Source organism: Panulirus ornatus, chromosome 10 (genome assembly GCF_036320965.1).
Source record: "Panulirus ornatus isolate Po-2019 chromosome 10, ASM3632096v1, whole genome shotgun sequence".
Lineage (NCBI taxonomy): Eukaryota > Metazoa > Arthropoda > Malacostraca > Decapoda > Palinuridae > Panulirus > Panulirus ornatus.
Window position 1 is genome coordinate 50393032 of NC_092233.1, and position 14903 is coordinate 50407934.

General features: G+C 38.6%; 1 protein-coding gene across 3 annotated transcripts in view; it reads left to right on the forward strand.

The window, feature by feature from the left end:
• LOC139750941 (calcium-dependent secretion activator-like) overlaps window positions 1-14903 on the forward strand; it is a 553650-nt gene that overhangs the window by 105931 nt on the left and 432816 nt on the right. For all 3 annotated transcript variants that reach the window (XR_011713253.1, XM_071665864.1, XM_071665865.1), the window contains exon 3: window positions 1965-2121. Coding sequence is in view for 2 of the 3 variants with exons in the window: in XM_071665864.1 (XP_071521965.1) it covers window positions 2034-2121 (88 nt within the window). In the remaining variant the exon portion in view is untranslated. The remainder of the gene's footprint in view (window positions 1-1964; window positions 2122-14903) is intronic.

The window sequence follows — 14903 nt, forward strand, 5'->3', positions numbered from 1 at the left end:
CGGGAGACAGCGACAAAGTATAAAAAAAAAAAAATATATATATATATATATATATATATATATATATATATGTATATATATATATATATATATATATATATATATGGATAGAGTTGTGCACAGGAGGGTGGATGTGCTGGAAATGAGATGTTTGAGGACAATATGTGGTGTGAGGTGGTTTGATCAAGTAAGTAACATAAGGGTAAGAGAGATGTGTGGAAATAAAAAGAGTGTGGTTGAGAGAGCAGAAGAGGGTGTTTTGAAATGGTTTGGGCACATGGAGAGATTGAGTGAGGAAAGATTGACCAAGAGGATATATGTGTCGGAGGTGGAGGGAACGAGGAGAAGTGGGAGACCAAATTGGAGATGGAAAGATGGAGTGAAAAAGATTTTGTGTGATCGGGGCCTGAACATGCAGGAGGGTGAAAGGAGGGCAAGGAATAGAGTGAATTGGATCGATGTGGTTTTACCAGGGTTGAGGTGCTGTCAGTGGATTGAATCAGGGCATGTGAAGCATCTGGGGTAAACCATGGAAAGCTGTGTAGGTATGTATATTTGCATGTGTGGACGTGTATGTATATACATATGTATGGGGGTGGGTTAGGCCATTTCTTTCGTCTGTTTCCTTGCGCTACCTCGCAAACGCGGGAGACAGCGACAAAGTATAATAAAATAGAAATATAATATATATATATCCTGAATGTAATTTATTAGATTTTTTAATAATTTTGCTTCCTCTTTTTCTTATCACTGTTACCCATAGGGGTATCTCCAGTCCTTTTTCACATTTTCAACACAGATCAGAAAATAAGCAAAAGACACATTGAGTAATGCATGTAGGTCTGGCAGTGATGATGGTTTGTAACAAACTGGCGCCAACAGAGCATCAGAGCCCAGCATGGACAAGTGATGTCAGGTGTGGAATTTTTATGTAACATCATGTGGCTGCTGAAAAACTTTTGGATTTTAGAGCATTTCGGATTTTGGATAAGGTATGCTCAACCTGTATTTCAATGGGGCGAAGACAATAAAATCTAGTGCATCTGTTATTATAAGCTTACAAAAAAATTATTTTGTCATACATGTACAAGACTTAAATAGCATACAACAGAGGAAAGATTGTTAATAAATGGAATTATGCAGTGGAGGATTATCATGTTTGAACACTTTAATGCATTTCAATTTCTTCTGTGGTAATGAAAGCCAAGATTTTTTTTTTTTTGTTAATGGAAAGGTAGAAGTAAGTGAAACATTATGTTGACAATATTTGTGATGCATGTATTGTTGCAGATCAAAAGCACGATTGCTGTCATAGAACCTTACCCATTCTTGTAAAAAAGCTTCATGCTGTATAAAGAAAATTCAAAAAAAGAAAATAGGTGAATGAATAAGGAGAGGTAGCTTTTTCAAACTGGACACAGGAGTTACATGGCAGTGTCAGTTCTCTTATTTTCATTTATTATTGAATGTAATTTGTATACTTTGGTATGGTGAATTGTTACTGGTGTTATGGCTTGTTTTACTTATTGCTAATAATACACCTTACCTCTTATGATCCCTGATTTATATCAGTGTGTTCTTTTGCTCTACTAACTGAGACTTGGTCAGAGAAAAGAGTTGTATATGACATTTTGAATAATAGAAGTATTGTATCAGGTTGTTGTTGGCATCTAAACGTTATACCTGTATTGCTGGCATTCCCTTTAAGCATTAGTCCTTTGCATTTTGCAATGTTGATTTTAAATCAAGTTCATCCAGTTGTTTTCTCTTTGAATATGCATATCAAAACTTCACCTAATTTTGAAAATAAAATGACTGTAGTAACAAAAAAATATTACACTTTTAGTTTGTAATCTGGATATATAATCTTGCTATACCTTTATTTATTTCCCTTTTTCAAATCCATTTATCTCCTTGGTTTTAATTTCCCATCTAAGCATAATACAAGGATATGTTGATTGCAGGCATTTGCATGGTTCAGTGACCTTTTGGTGGAACATGCAGAGATCTTCTGGTCCCTTTTTGCTGTAGATATGGATCAGGTTTTGGATGAACAACCTCCTGACACCTGGGACTCCTTCCCGCTCTTCCAGATACTTAACGACTACCTGAGAACTGATGGTGAGTACATTGATAGATACATATAGAAATTAAAGATTTTTATTGCTTGTAACTTGTGAACACATACATAATCTAGTGAAAATAGTGGGTAGAGGGATGCAGAAGCAATTTTGGTCGATGTTCAGTCAGAGGAAAGGACCAAAATAAATACAAAATCTATTGACAATAGTGGGCAAGGGGGTGCAAAAGGAGCATTTTTTGACACCTGATCAACATACACAGAGCATAGAGAGAAGTGGAGGAACATAGACCTTGAGTCATGCAAACAGAAGCTGTTAAAAAGATAGTACACTGTTAGTTATGGAGCATTCAAGAAAGTTTACAGCCTAGTTGATGAAAAATTAAGAAAAGTGTAGAGCCTAAAGAATTAGAGCTTGTTAGCTAAATGAGAGATTTTACAGACATTCAGAGATTTATAGACATTCAGAGAAACAGAAGCTGACAATTCAACACTAAAGGATCTAGCCAAAAAGTGAGTGTTACCAAAATTAGAAAGATTAGTAAAGCAGGTCAATAGAAGTATTTCTGATTGATTTTGGTTTGGAAGAATGTCGCACATTAGATAAGGAAGGAAGGGGAAAGAAAGAAATGCTTATTAAAAGTTACTGAAGGCTTCAGTATTGCCATATACAGTTTTGGTTATAAAAGATAGGAGGAGAACTGGTGGTTAGGTTATGTTAGGAAAATGCAAGGGGTTGACCAGTTTTGATTACACTTGACTTGGAATCATCTGGCCAGGAGGTACTTAGGCATGCTAAGAAACTTAAAGATGAGATGGAATTCATTAGGATATTTATCACATAAATCAAAGGAAGGGAGGGAGAAAAGCAAAGAATACAGTCAGAATACAGAAAACTAGACACCAAACAAGGCAAGAGGACAGAGCAGCCTTGCCAGCACCACAGAGAGGACAGGAATTTTAGATGGTAATATCAGACTGAAAGCGGTGTTCAAATTTTTTAAGATTAATAGATATAGTTTAGAACTGGAATTAAAGGATTGTGTAAGGAAAGTGCACCTGATATTGTTGGAGTTTATGAAAGAGAAAACATCTCAAGTTCAAGTATTTTACCAAAGGGTATATGATAGTATTGAGGGAAAGAGAAAGCAAAGAAAGGGAAGGATCGACATTCTTGATAAATGATAGCCATAAGCCTCATAGATTAGTGGAGGCCACAATTTAAACAATACATAATGAGAAGAGTAATTGTAGAGAAGTAGATATGTTAATCTTGTATAATCCTTCAAAGAAGTGCAACAATCCAGAACCAATCATAACAGCAAAGGAACAATCAGGATGGTATATGAAGCAGTTAAGTACTCATTTCTCAGAGATGGTAAAGTAATGATAGTGTGGGATTTCAATTATAAAGAGACAGATTAGGGAACTCTTGATTTTCATGGATATATTGAGTTATGGATACACATGTTTTTAGATTGCATACAGGGAAATTTCCCATACCAACATGTGATAGTGCATACTAAGATGAGAGGAACTGATACATTGTCATTGATAGATCTTATCTTCACACGATCTGTCTATCTATCTGTGTTTTTAGATTGCACAGGGAAGTTTCCCATACCAACATGTGATAGTGCATACTAAGATGAGAGGAACTGATACATTGTCATTGATAGATCTTGTCTTCACACGATCTGTCTATCTATCTATCTATCTATCTATCTATATCTCTGATTTCATTTCCCTCCAGGAACTCTCATAAAGGGATGGTCATGGCCAAAGGGTCTCCTTATCCATGTCCTTACATTCCCTTCTCATATACTCCATTCCACGCATTCTTCCATCATTTATCTTCCTTCAGTGCTCTTCCACTCTATTTTCCCATGGTACAGGTAGTTTTCTCATGCCAACCCCTTTAATTGTACTCTCATACACTCTCTGTATAAGCTCCCCATCTTGCATTCTTACAACATGCTCAAACGACATCAAAGTATTATGTTTCATCCACTCTTCCACGTCACAGTTCATTCCCTTTGCATTTCCTCCCATACCAAATCACTCATACAAACCCTCATTTCTCTCTTCATTCCATCCAGTCATACCACAAGTTCCCCTCAAATAGCTCATTTCTACAGCCTGGATTCTTGACCTCTGTGGCTCATTCCATGTCCGTCTTTTGGCTGCATTGCTTAGTCAGGAGGACTATGCTGTCCCTTAATCCTGTCTTGACTTACATACTTACCCTTCTATCCTTCGGTTTTCTGTTAAGGGACCCACTAACTCTTCCCACCTGTACTGCTCTCTCCCTTATCTCTCTTTCCATATCATCAAACTTAACCAGGATAGCTCCTAGATGCTTGCTTTCTTACACCTCTTTCAGTATTTCTCCCCCCATATCTATAAAAAAGTTTAGTACACTTTCCTCTTTCACTCTACAGGGCTATGCAGGATCTATACTTTCTGTTTCCTTTTAAACACCATTATTTTGTTTTTACTCACATTTACCTTCTATTGCCTAAGCTTGCACATATAAGACACACTTAACACATTCTGAAAGTGCTCTTCATTCAGCAAACAACATAGTGCAATCTACTGACAGGCTTGTCATTTGCCATCATGCCTCATCACCACACTCCATCTCTGCACCCCCCTTCTTGTTTTCCTGTCATCTCTCTTATTTCTCCATCCATGTATATGTTCAAAAAACAATGGTGATATCACACAGCCCTGCCTCACACATACACACACACACACACACACACACACACACACACATACATGTATACAGAAACTTTCACTCAACTACCCATCCACTTTTACACACCATGCAGCAGTTGCCTCCTTACTCCAAATATCCTAACACATCCCATAAAGCATTTCACTTGACTCTGTCATATGTTTTCTCCAGATCCATAATAGTTGCATACAGCTTCTACCCAACCTTTCCTAAAACCCTCTTGTTCCTCACTTATTCTGCATTCAATCACTTTCACCACTCTGTCAGTCAACACTCTTGCATACTCTTTTCCTAGTATACTTAACAGACTTATTTGCCTGTAATTGCTACGTACATCTATAGTGCCTTTTCTTTAGAATAAAGAAATGCCAATAACTTTCACCCATTCCTCGGCACAACCTTATATCAAATGCATTCAACCTGTCACACTTTCTCCTCCATACTTCAATATTTCAGCCATAAATCCAATCTTTCAGTGTGCCTTTCCTATCTTCAATCTTTTTACCTTCCTTCTTGCTATTGGCCTTTGCAATTGTATCCATTACCTTGCAGCCTCCATACCTTTGCATGTAACAACTGCTGCCTCACCTTCTCTCACATTCATCAGTTTTTCAAAACACTTTCCATCCTTCTTTCACTTCTTCCTTTTGATTCAGCAACTCCCTTTCCTTACTTCTCATGCTAATATTTCCACTTTTACATCCACCTTTTTCACTTCCTTCCAGTACAATTTCATATTTTCCTTAAACTTTTCTCTCAACTTTTTTTTCTGAATTCTTCATTTATTCCTTTACTTTCCTCTGTCAGCTTCTTTGTATTCTACTTACACATCTAATATTTTTTGCTCCTCCTTTGTTGAACTTCCATTGGTACATTCCCTTTGAGAAATGTACCATATGCCTTTTTCTTCTCTTCTACAGCATTTCTAATCTCATCCATCCACCATGCATTTCACTTTTTATTCTTATATCTATGACCTTGAATCTAACAACTGACTCTACAACTGTTAACAGTCTTTCTCTAAAAATTCCAACACCCCATTCACATAAGACTGCACCCTACATTTACTGCACATCCATCTAAACTTTTGGTTGCCATTCTTTCATAATCCTACCTGTATTCTTTCTGATTCATCTTTTCACAAGTCAACACTCTACCTCCCTATTCTTCCATGCACCAAAACACCAATTTTTCTTGATTCTCACTCCCACAAGAACAGCAAAATAGTCTCCACAGAATCCTTTCATGACTAGCATCCAGCACAACCTTTTTCAACTTTTCATCTGCTTCCACATAGTCAGTCAAACCCTTTTGTTCTTCTCTTCTATCAGTTCTCACCCATGTATGTCTGTGGATCATTTTGTGTTGAATAAAGGGGGTTAGCAAGCAGTAATGCCTTCTCAGCACAGACATCAACAAGATAACTTCCATTCTCATTTATTGGAGATACTCACCATTTACCATTTCATCTAATTCATCCTTCGCATCCACAGCAGTTATTACAAACATGTTTCTCTCCTTCTCAAAACTAACTATACAGTCATTCAAATTTCTTGAGAAATGCTTCATTTCATCCTTACCTTGCAAGTCTTCATATCTACAGGCACATATACACTACCATGCATACTTAACGATTCCGATCTTTCCCTTCACTCACTTTATGTTTGATCCATTCTATCCATGCTCTGTAACACCCTCTTATGCTCTTGTGATAACACAATTTCATATCCCTCTTTTCCAGTAATGTTCATTCATTCCCATCCTTACCACTCCTTTCATGCCCTCCCACAACTTGCATTCACCATTTTCATTTTCACCCGTATCCCCTGCCCAAGGATATGGGTTTCTCCAGTCCCCAACACATCTAAACTGTTACTTGTAGATTTTTCCACAAGCCACCTCCTTTTACTCTCACCAGCCATCCCATTAACATACAGGGCCTTCTCCCTCAATTGCTCGTCCCTTTTACTCGCTGGCATAAGTGGTCGACTCCATTACTACTTCTTAGCCTTTAATGCCTCACCCTTGACTGGCCACTGACAGAGGACAACTCCAGCACAATTTCCCAGAGACAGAAGGACTCTCAGAATGTCCAAAAGACTAAATCCCCAGCACACCTCAAGTGTTTGTCTGTTTAAAAAAGAAAGATGCTGTTGCCTAGATGGAGTTGGGCAGAACCTTCCTCTTCTGTTCTACCCCTAAGGGTGTAATTACAAGGCCACCATGAACAGGCATGATGGGACTTAGATACTTCAGAAAACTAGAGCATCCCCTTGAGGGACTGAAATCGAAACTTTCCTTACTTTCAAGTCCCTTCTATAATAGCAGCACATCGTAACCTCATTGGTTATGATACTACCACTGTCTGAAGTAATCATTTGAAATATTTCAAAAGCAAGATCAGAAACTAACACAATCAGAGGGATAGTAAAGAAAGCATGGAATCAGAGATTATGAGGTTTCATGAAGTGAGATAGGAACATATGATTTTGAATGATATAGTAGGTGGGAATGATCACAGATTCAGAGTATATGAGGTAATTCAGAAGGTGAATAGCCAGAGGAAATAAGAGGAATCAATTGAAAGGCAAAAAAGGTCAGGAAAGTCTTTTTAAAATGTCCTATAGGGTGTTCAAGTAGAGAAGATGACCATAAAATGTATAGAATCTATTGAAAATACTGGGCAGGGAAGTGCAAAAGGCGCTGTATCACCAGCTGATCATTGAATACACAGCATAAAGATTGATGTCGCAGAGACCAAGGTACATGCAAATGCAAGCACACAGGAAGTTAAGTGAAGCTGGAGAGAGAATGATTTGCACTGTAAAGGCAGAGGCACACAGGTATCGTTTTCTGGTGAATATCCTCCAGAGAACTTGTTTCTGGCACACTGGAAACTGTGCCTTTGCAATTTTGTGGCCAAACCCAAATTCTGTTGTAATTACTTATTTATATTGTACAAAAAGGGAGTTTTACACTTTTAGGACCCTATCTCATGAACACTCTCTACTATCATACATCCACTTTGATTTATGTATGCTGTCTGCATTAACCATGTCTTCAGATAATCTATTCCATTTATCCACCACTCTCCTACCATAAAAGTATTTCCTTATAATAATCCTTAGTTACAAGTTTTAAGATATGGCTCTATAAATGTAAAACTTCCTTCTCGCACAGTACAAATAGGTTATTATGAGTTTCTTAAATTCATATTTTCCTCTGGTTGCTCTGTCCCTACGTCTCTCAAAGTAATGTCCACTTACCACTTTGTCAATCTCTTTTAAAAACTTGAATGTTGTGATCAAATCACTCCTTAGTCTTTTGTCTTCCAAGTTGCTAAATTTATAGCTTCCAGCTTTTATCTGGAGTCTGGTACCATCTTTTTTGCTATCCTGTGAATCATCTCTATGAGTTCTTTGTGCTTCTTTAGGTGTGGTGACCAAACCTGGAAAGCATATTCCAGTTTTGGCTATGTGTAAGATACAAATAGCTTGCTAAATAATTCATTAACCAAATAATTGAAAGCTATTCTGATGTTTGCCATCAGACAGTTTGTCTCCTTAGCTATTTTCCTATTATGGGACTGGCGACAGGTTAGGATCAAAGTCCACTCCCAAGTCCCTCTCACACACAATCATGAAGCTTATTTCCTGATGGGTAAAAATCATATTAAGACTGTTGTTTGCTTTGTCCCATCCTCATTACTTTACATTTGTTCAGGTTGAATTTCATCTATCACATTTTGGACCAACTTAGGAGTCTGTTTAGGTCCAAATTGAAAGCTGATGCCATTTCCTTGCTTTTCACTTCCCTCATGACCTTTACATCTTCTGCAAAGATATTCAGGTATGATTCCATTCTTCCGGTAGGTCATTAATCTAGATCGAGTAATGGTCTCAGAACTAGACCTTGTGACTATCCACTAGTCACCTTAACCCATTTGGAAAAACCTTTCCTGACAAGCATCCTTTGGTCCTTCCCTCTGAGATAATCTTTTATGCAGTGAAAGAGTTTCCCCTTTATTACTGCTTGATGATCCAGCTTCATAATCAGCCTTCTACATAGTATAGTGTCAGATGCCTTCTGGCAATCCAGATACAGACAGCTCACCCAGCCTTGTAAAACTCTAAGAGGTTAGTTATGCATGACCTCCTTTCCTTAAAACCATGCCATCTTTCATTTAGGTAATATCTCCCCCACAAATAGTCATCCACCTGCCCTCTAATATCTTTTCCAGAACCTTACATACTAAACTCCTTAGTGAGACTGGTCTGTAGTTCAGTGCCTTTTCCTGGTTTCTTTTCTTATTGGTGTGATGTGACATTTTTCATTCCCTCAACACCATGCCTCTCTCCAGTGACGTCTTGAACAGTGTATCTGGATACCTCTTTAACACACATGATGAAATTTCATCAGGACCATGAGCCTTGTATAGGTCTAGTCCTTTTCATATTTTGTTGATATCTTTGCAAGACATCTCAACAATATCCAAGACCTCCTCCCCATTCTATCTCACTGATGCTGGGCTATAGTGTCTTTCACTGTAAGAATACTTTTGAACTTTTTATTCAGTTCCTCACATATCCTTAAGGCATGTGTTTGAGTAGGAAGAGAGGAGAGTGCGTGGTTTCCAAGTGAAGGTCGGTGTGTGATAGGGGTTGTGTGATGTTATCATTGCTGTTTGATTTATTCATGGATGGGATGGTAAGAGAGGTAAATACATGAGTTTTGGAGAGACAGGCAAGTATGTGGTTTGTAGGGATTGAGAGGGCCTGGGAAGTGCACCATTTGTTGTTTTGCTGATGATACAGTAGTGATGGAAAAGTCGAATGAGAAACTGCAGAGATTGGTAACTGAGCTTAGAAGAGTGTATAAAAGGAGGAAGTTGAGAGTAGATGTGAGTGAAAGCAAGGTCAATTAGGTTTACTAGGGTTGAGGGACAAGTAAATTAGGGTGAGAGTCGGAATATAGGAAATTTGGAGGAAATGGCAGTGAATGGAACCATGGAAACAGAAGTGAGTCATAGGATCACTAAGTAGGGCAAAGGTTCAGGGAGCACTGAAGAATTTGAGGAAAGAGAGGTTGTTTTCTGGGAGGGCAAAAATGGGTACATTTGAAGTTATAGTAGTCCCAACAATATTATATGGATGTAAGGCATGGCTGTAGATGTGGATGTGAGGAGGAGTGTGGATGTGTTGATATGAAATGTTTGAGGACAGTATGTAGTGTGAGATAGTTTGATTGAGTAAGAAATAAAAGGATAAGAGAGAGGTGTGGTAAGAAAAAGAGTGTGTTTGAGAGAGCTTAAGCTGTGCTGAAATGGTTTGGACATATGGAGAAGATGATTGAGGAAAGGTTAACAAAGAAGATATATGTGTCAGAAGTAGATGGAACAAGAAAGGGGAGATCAAACTGGAGATGGAAGGATGGAATGAAAAAGAGTTTATGTGAGCAGGGCCTGAACAGGCAGAAGGGTGAAAGGTGTCCTCAGAAAAGTGAATTAAAACAATATGATATATCGAAGTTGATGTGCTGTCAGTGTACTGAAACAGGGCATGTCAAGTAGCTGGGGTAAACCATGGAAAGGCCTATGAGGCCGGATTGTGGATAGGTAGCGGTGGTTCTGGTGCATTGCACATGACTGTTAGAGAATGGGTATGTCACTGTGACTTGCTAATGCGAGAATTGGCAATCAAGTGTGAAAAAATATCCCTGAAGAAGAAATGAAGTAAGATTTGAACCTAACTTTCTCTTTACGTGATCCTAGTTAATGGAGGATTTTAGTAACTGATCATACCTAAAGAAAAAAAATACTCAGTATCCTCCACATTTGTGCTCACCACTTGGTGTCCTCACACTTATAGTGTGAAAAGTGTTATGTTTCTGTATACTGTATATGCAGTGCTATGCATGTGAATGAAATGAGCATGTATGAAATAAGAATGTGTAATATGTAAAAGCAGAGTGTTCATTATAAAGAAAAAAGAGGCTGTTTAAAATCTTCCAAACAGTTGCCAGCCAATCTCCCTCACACTGAATGTTATTGTGAAAGCTGTAATATTTCCTAGTATATTTATGTTATTTACCGCCAATGTGTGCCATGGGAAACAAGCTTAATAGAAACAAAGAAATGTCGTCTCCAAGTCTACCTTTCTTACAGTGAGCTTGCAAGCTCTCTGCATGCTTGATTAGCACTGCACCAGGCTATCACAGGAATAATAGAATGACTTTTTCTATATAGTCTGTTATGTTTGAATCCTTATCTATCATTTCATAAAGAAAACCATTGTGTGTCATGATGATAAAGATGGTACATATTCAATGGAAGCATAAGCTGTGTGACATCAAAGGTACACTTATTCTTTTCACATATATTTATTTCCCATGCTATAAGGGCAGCATCAAGAACAAACAACTGAGCCTCAGAGGGAAAAATCCTCACTTGGCCCACCTCTCTGTTCCTTCATTTGGAAAAGTGAAACAAAAGAGGAGGATTTCCAGCCTCCCACTCCCACCCCTTTTAGTCGCCTTTTATGACATCCAGGGAATATGTAGAAAGTATTCTTTCTCTCCTATTCCCAAGGATAAAGGTACATGCATGGTAATGTAATTACGTAATGACATGCAGTACATGTATGGTTTGGACATGATACACCAGTGCTCAGAAAGTATTTTGCACCAGATTACAAATTCATGCACAATGAGCCTAATTGCACAAAGTGTTAGAATCAGACGTATCCAATAGAAACAGTAAACCTGGAATTTATAGATATTTAGTTTCTTTGCTGAGAGGAGAGATGTGTTTTAAGTTGCAATTCACAACTTGATACGAGAAATGTGGCATCCGGGTTGTTGTTGTGTAGAGGGCTCACAAATAAAGAGGCGAGCTAGCAGGCCTGCTATATTGTTTATTGGATCCACCTGATATATAATGAGACAAAAAGCTGACAAGAGCATTTATCAGTTGCAGACATGCAAGCACAGGTGGACATATAGCATAAAGACAGTAGTGAAGTTTTAGTTGGAGTATATAGATAATAACATATTTTATGATCATAGAAATCAGTTGAATTCCTTGAGATCATCCCAAAAATATGCTGAAGGAACTACTTAGTAGATTTGGTAAGTTTCCACCAATTTGGAAGATATGAATGCAAAAATGGGATGTGATGGAATTGGTGAGATAGTTGGTAATTGGGGAGTGCCTTGAGTAAATGAGAATGGAAGATATCTTGTGGATATTTTTTCTGAAAAGGGTTTATTCCCTGAGAACACCTTTTATCAGCACAAGATGACCCACAGATATACATGGATGAGGAATCATAGAAGAGAAGAGCAAAAGGCTTTGATTGACTATGTGGCAGTGGATGAAAGATTGAGAAAGGCTGTGCTGGATGCTAGAGTTGTAAGAGGATTCTTTGGAGACTAACCATTTTGTAGTTGTGGGGATGAGGATCAGGGAGGTGAGATGGTATGATGGAAGGAAGAATGGATAGGTAAAAGTGTTGGCAAGTGTGAAGATGAATCAGGAAAAATACAGGGAGGAGTATGAAAGGAAGGTAACCGGAAACTTAGATGGAAGTGCAGTCATGTGTGAATGAGGTGTTTAAAATGTTTAGAGAAATAATAGTAAAGATTTTAGAATTACTCATTGGATACAAGGTAGTGAGATACAGGGATGAAAAGGGTAATGCATGGTGGACAGAAGAGATTAGAAATGCTGTGTAAGAGAAAAAGGCGTATGGTAGATTCCTCAACAGGAATGTATCAGTGGATTTTCAGCAAAGGATGAAAAAATACAAAATATATATTAAGAAGCTGATGGAGGAAAGCAGACAATGAGTAGATGAAGATTTTGCAAGAAAGTTAAGTGAAAAGTTTTGGGATGATAAGAAACTATACTGGAAGGAGGTGAAAAAGGAAAGAGGTGGATGTAAGTGTGGAAATGTTGATGTGAGAAGTAAGGAAGGAGAATTGCTGAATTAAAAGAAGGAAGTGAAAGGAAGATGGAAAAAGTATTTTGAAGAACTGATGAATGTGGGAGAAGGGGAGGCAGCAGTTGTTACATGCATGGGTATGGAGGATGGAAGGAAGAGGATACAAGTGTAGGGCCCTATAGCAATTAAGGAGGAGGTAAGAATGGCAATAATGAGGCTGAAGGTAGGAAAGGCACCTGGAGTAGATGGGATTACAGCTGAAATGCTGAAATATGGAGGAAAAAGTGTGATAGAGTAATTCAACATGGAAACAGAGGGTTGTGCCTGAGGTTAGGTGAAAGCTATTATTATTCCTTTATTCAAAGGAAAAAGTATGAAGGATGTGTGTAACAATTATAGGGGAATAAATCTGTTAAGTATACCAGGATGAATGTATGCATGAATATTGATTGACAGAGAGATGGAAGTGACTGAATGCAGAATAAGTGAAGAGCAAGGAGGTAATAAGTAAGGTAGATGATGTGTGGATCAAATTTTTGTAGTAAAGATGACTGTGGAAAATGATTTAATGAAAGGCAAGAAGTTGTATGCAGCTTTTATGGATGTGGAGAAAGCGTATGACAGAGTTGAGAGGAATGCTTTGTGTGATGTGTTAAGGATATTTGGTACTGGGGGAAAACTGTTGGATGGTGTAAAAGCCTTCTAGAGAGGAGCAAATGTGTGTGTAAGAGTGGATGGAGAGCTGAGCGAAAGTTTTGGGATACGTGTTGGTGTGAGGCAGAGCTGTGTGATGTCACTGTGGCATTTTGATATATATATATATATATATATATTTTTTTTTTTTTGCTTTGTCGCTGTCTCCCGCGTTTGCGAGGTAGCGCAAGGAAACAGATGAAAGAAATGGTCCAACCCACCCCCATACACATGTATATACATACGTCCACACACGCAAATATACATACCTACACAGCTTTCCATGGTTTACCCCAGATGCTTCACATGCCTTGATTCAATCCACTGACAGCACGTCAACCCCGGTATACCACATCGCTCCAATTCACTCTATTCCTTGCCCTCCTTTCACCCTCCTGCATGTTCAGGCCCTGATCACACTAAATCTTTTTCACTCCATCTTTCCACCTCCAATTTGGTCTCCCTCTTCTCCTCGTTCCCTCCACCTCCGACACATATATCCTCTTGGTCAATCTTTCCTCACTCATTCTCTCCATGTGCCCAAACCATTTCAAAACACCCTCTTCTGCTCTCTCAACCACGCTCTTTTTATTTCCACACATCTCTCTTACCCTTACTTTACTTACTCGATCAAACCACCTCACACCACACATTGTCCTCAAACATCTCATTTCCAGCACATCCATCCTCCTGCGAACAACTCTATCCATAGCCCACGCCTCGCAGCCATACAACATTGTTGGAACCACTATTCCTTCAAACACACCCATTTTTGCTTTCCGAGATAATGTTCTCGACTTCCACACATTCTTCAAGGCCCCCAGAATTTTCGCCCCCTCCCCCATCCTATGATCCACTTCCGCTTCCATGGTTCCATCCGCTGCCAGATCCACTCCCAGATATCTAAAACACTTCACTTCCTCCAGTTTTTCTCCATTCAAACTCACCTCCCAATTGACTTGACCCTCAACCCTACTGTACCTAATAACCTTGCTCTTATTCACATTTACTCTTAACTTTCTTCTTTCACACACTTTACCAAACTCAGTCACCAGCTTCTGCAGTTTCTCACATGAATCAGCCACCAGCGCTGTATCATCAGCGCACAACAACTGACTCACTTCCCAAGCTCTCTCATCCTCAACAGACTTCATACTTACCCCTCTTTCCAAAACTCTTGCATTCACCTCCCTAACAACCCCATCCATAAACAAATTAAACAACCATGGAGACATCACACACCCATGCCGCAAACCTACATTCACTGAGAACCAATCACTTTCCTCTCTTCCTACACGTACACATGCCTTACATCCTCGATAAAAACTTTTCACTGCTTCTAACAACTTTCCTCCCACACCATATATTCTTAATACCTTCCACAGAGCATCTCTATCAACTCTATCATATGCCTTCTCCAGATCCATGAATGCTACATACAAATCCATTT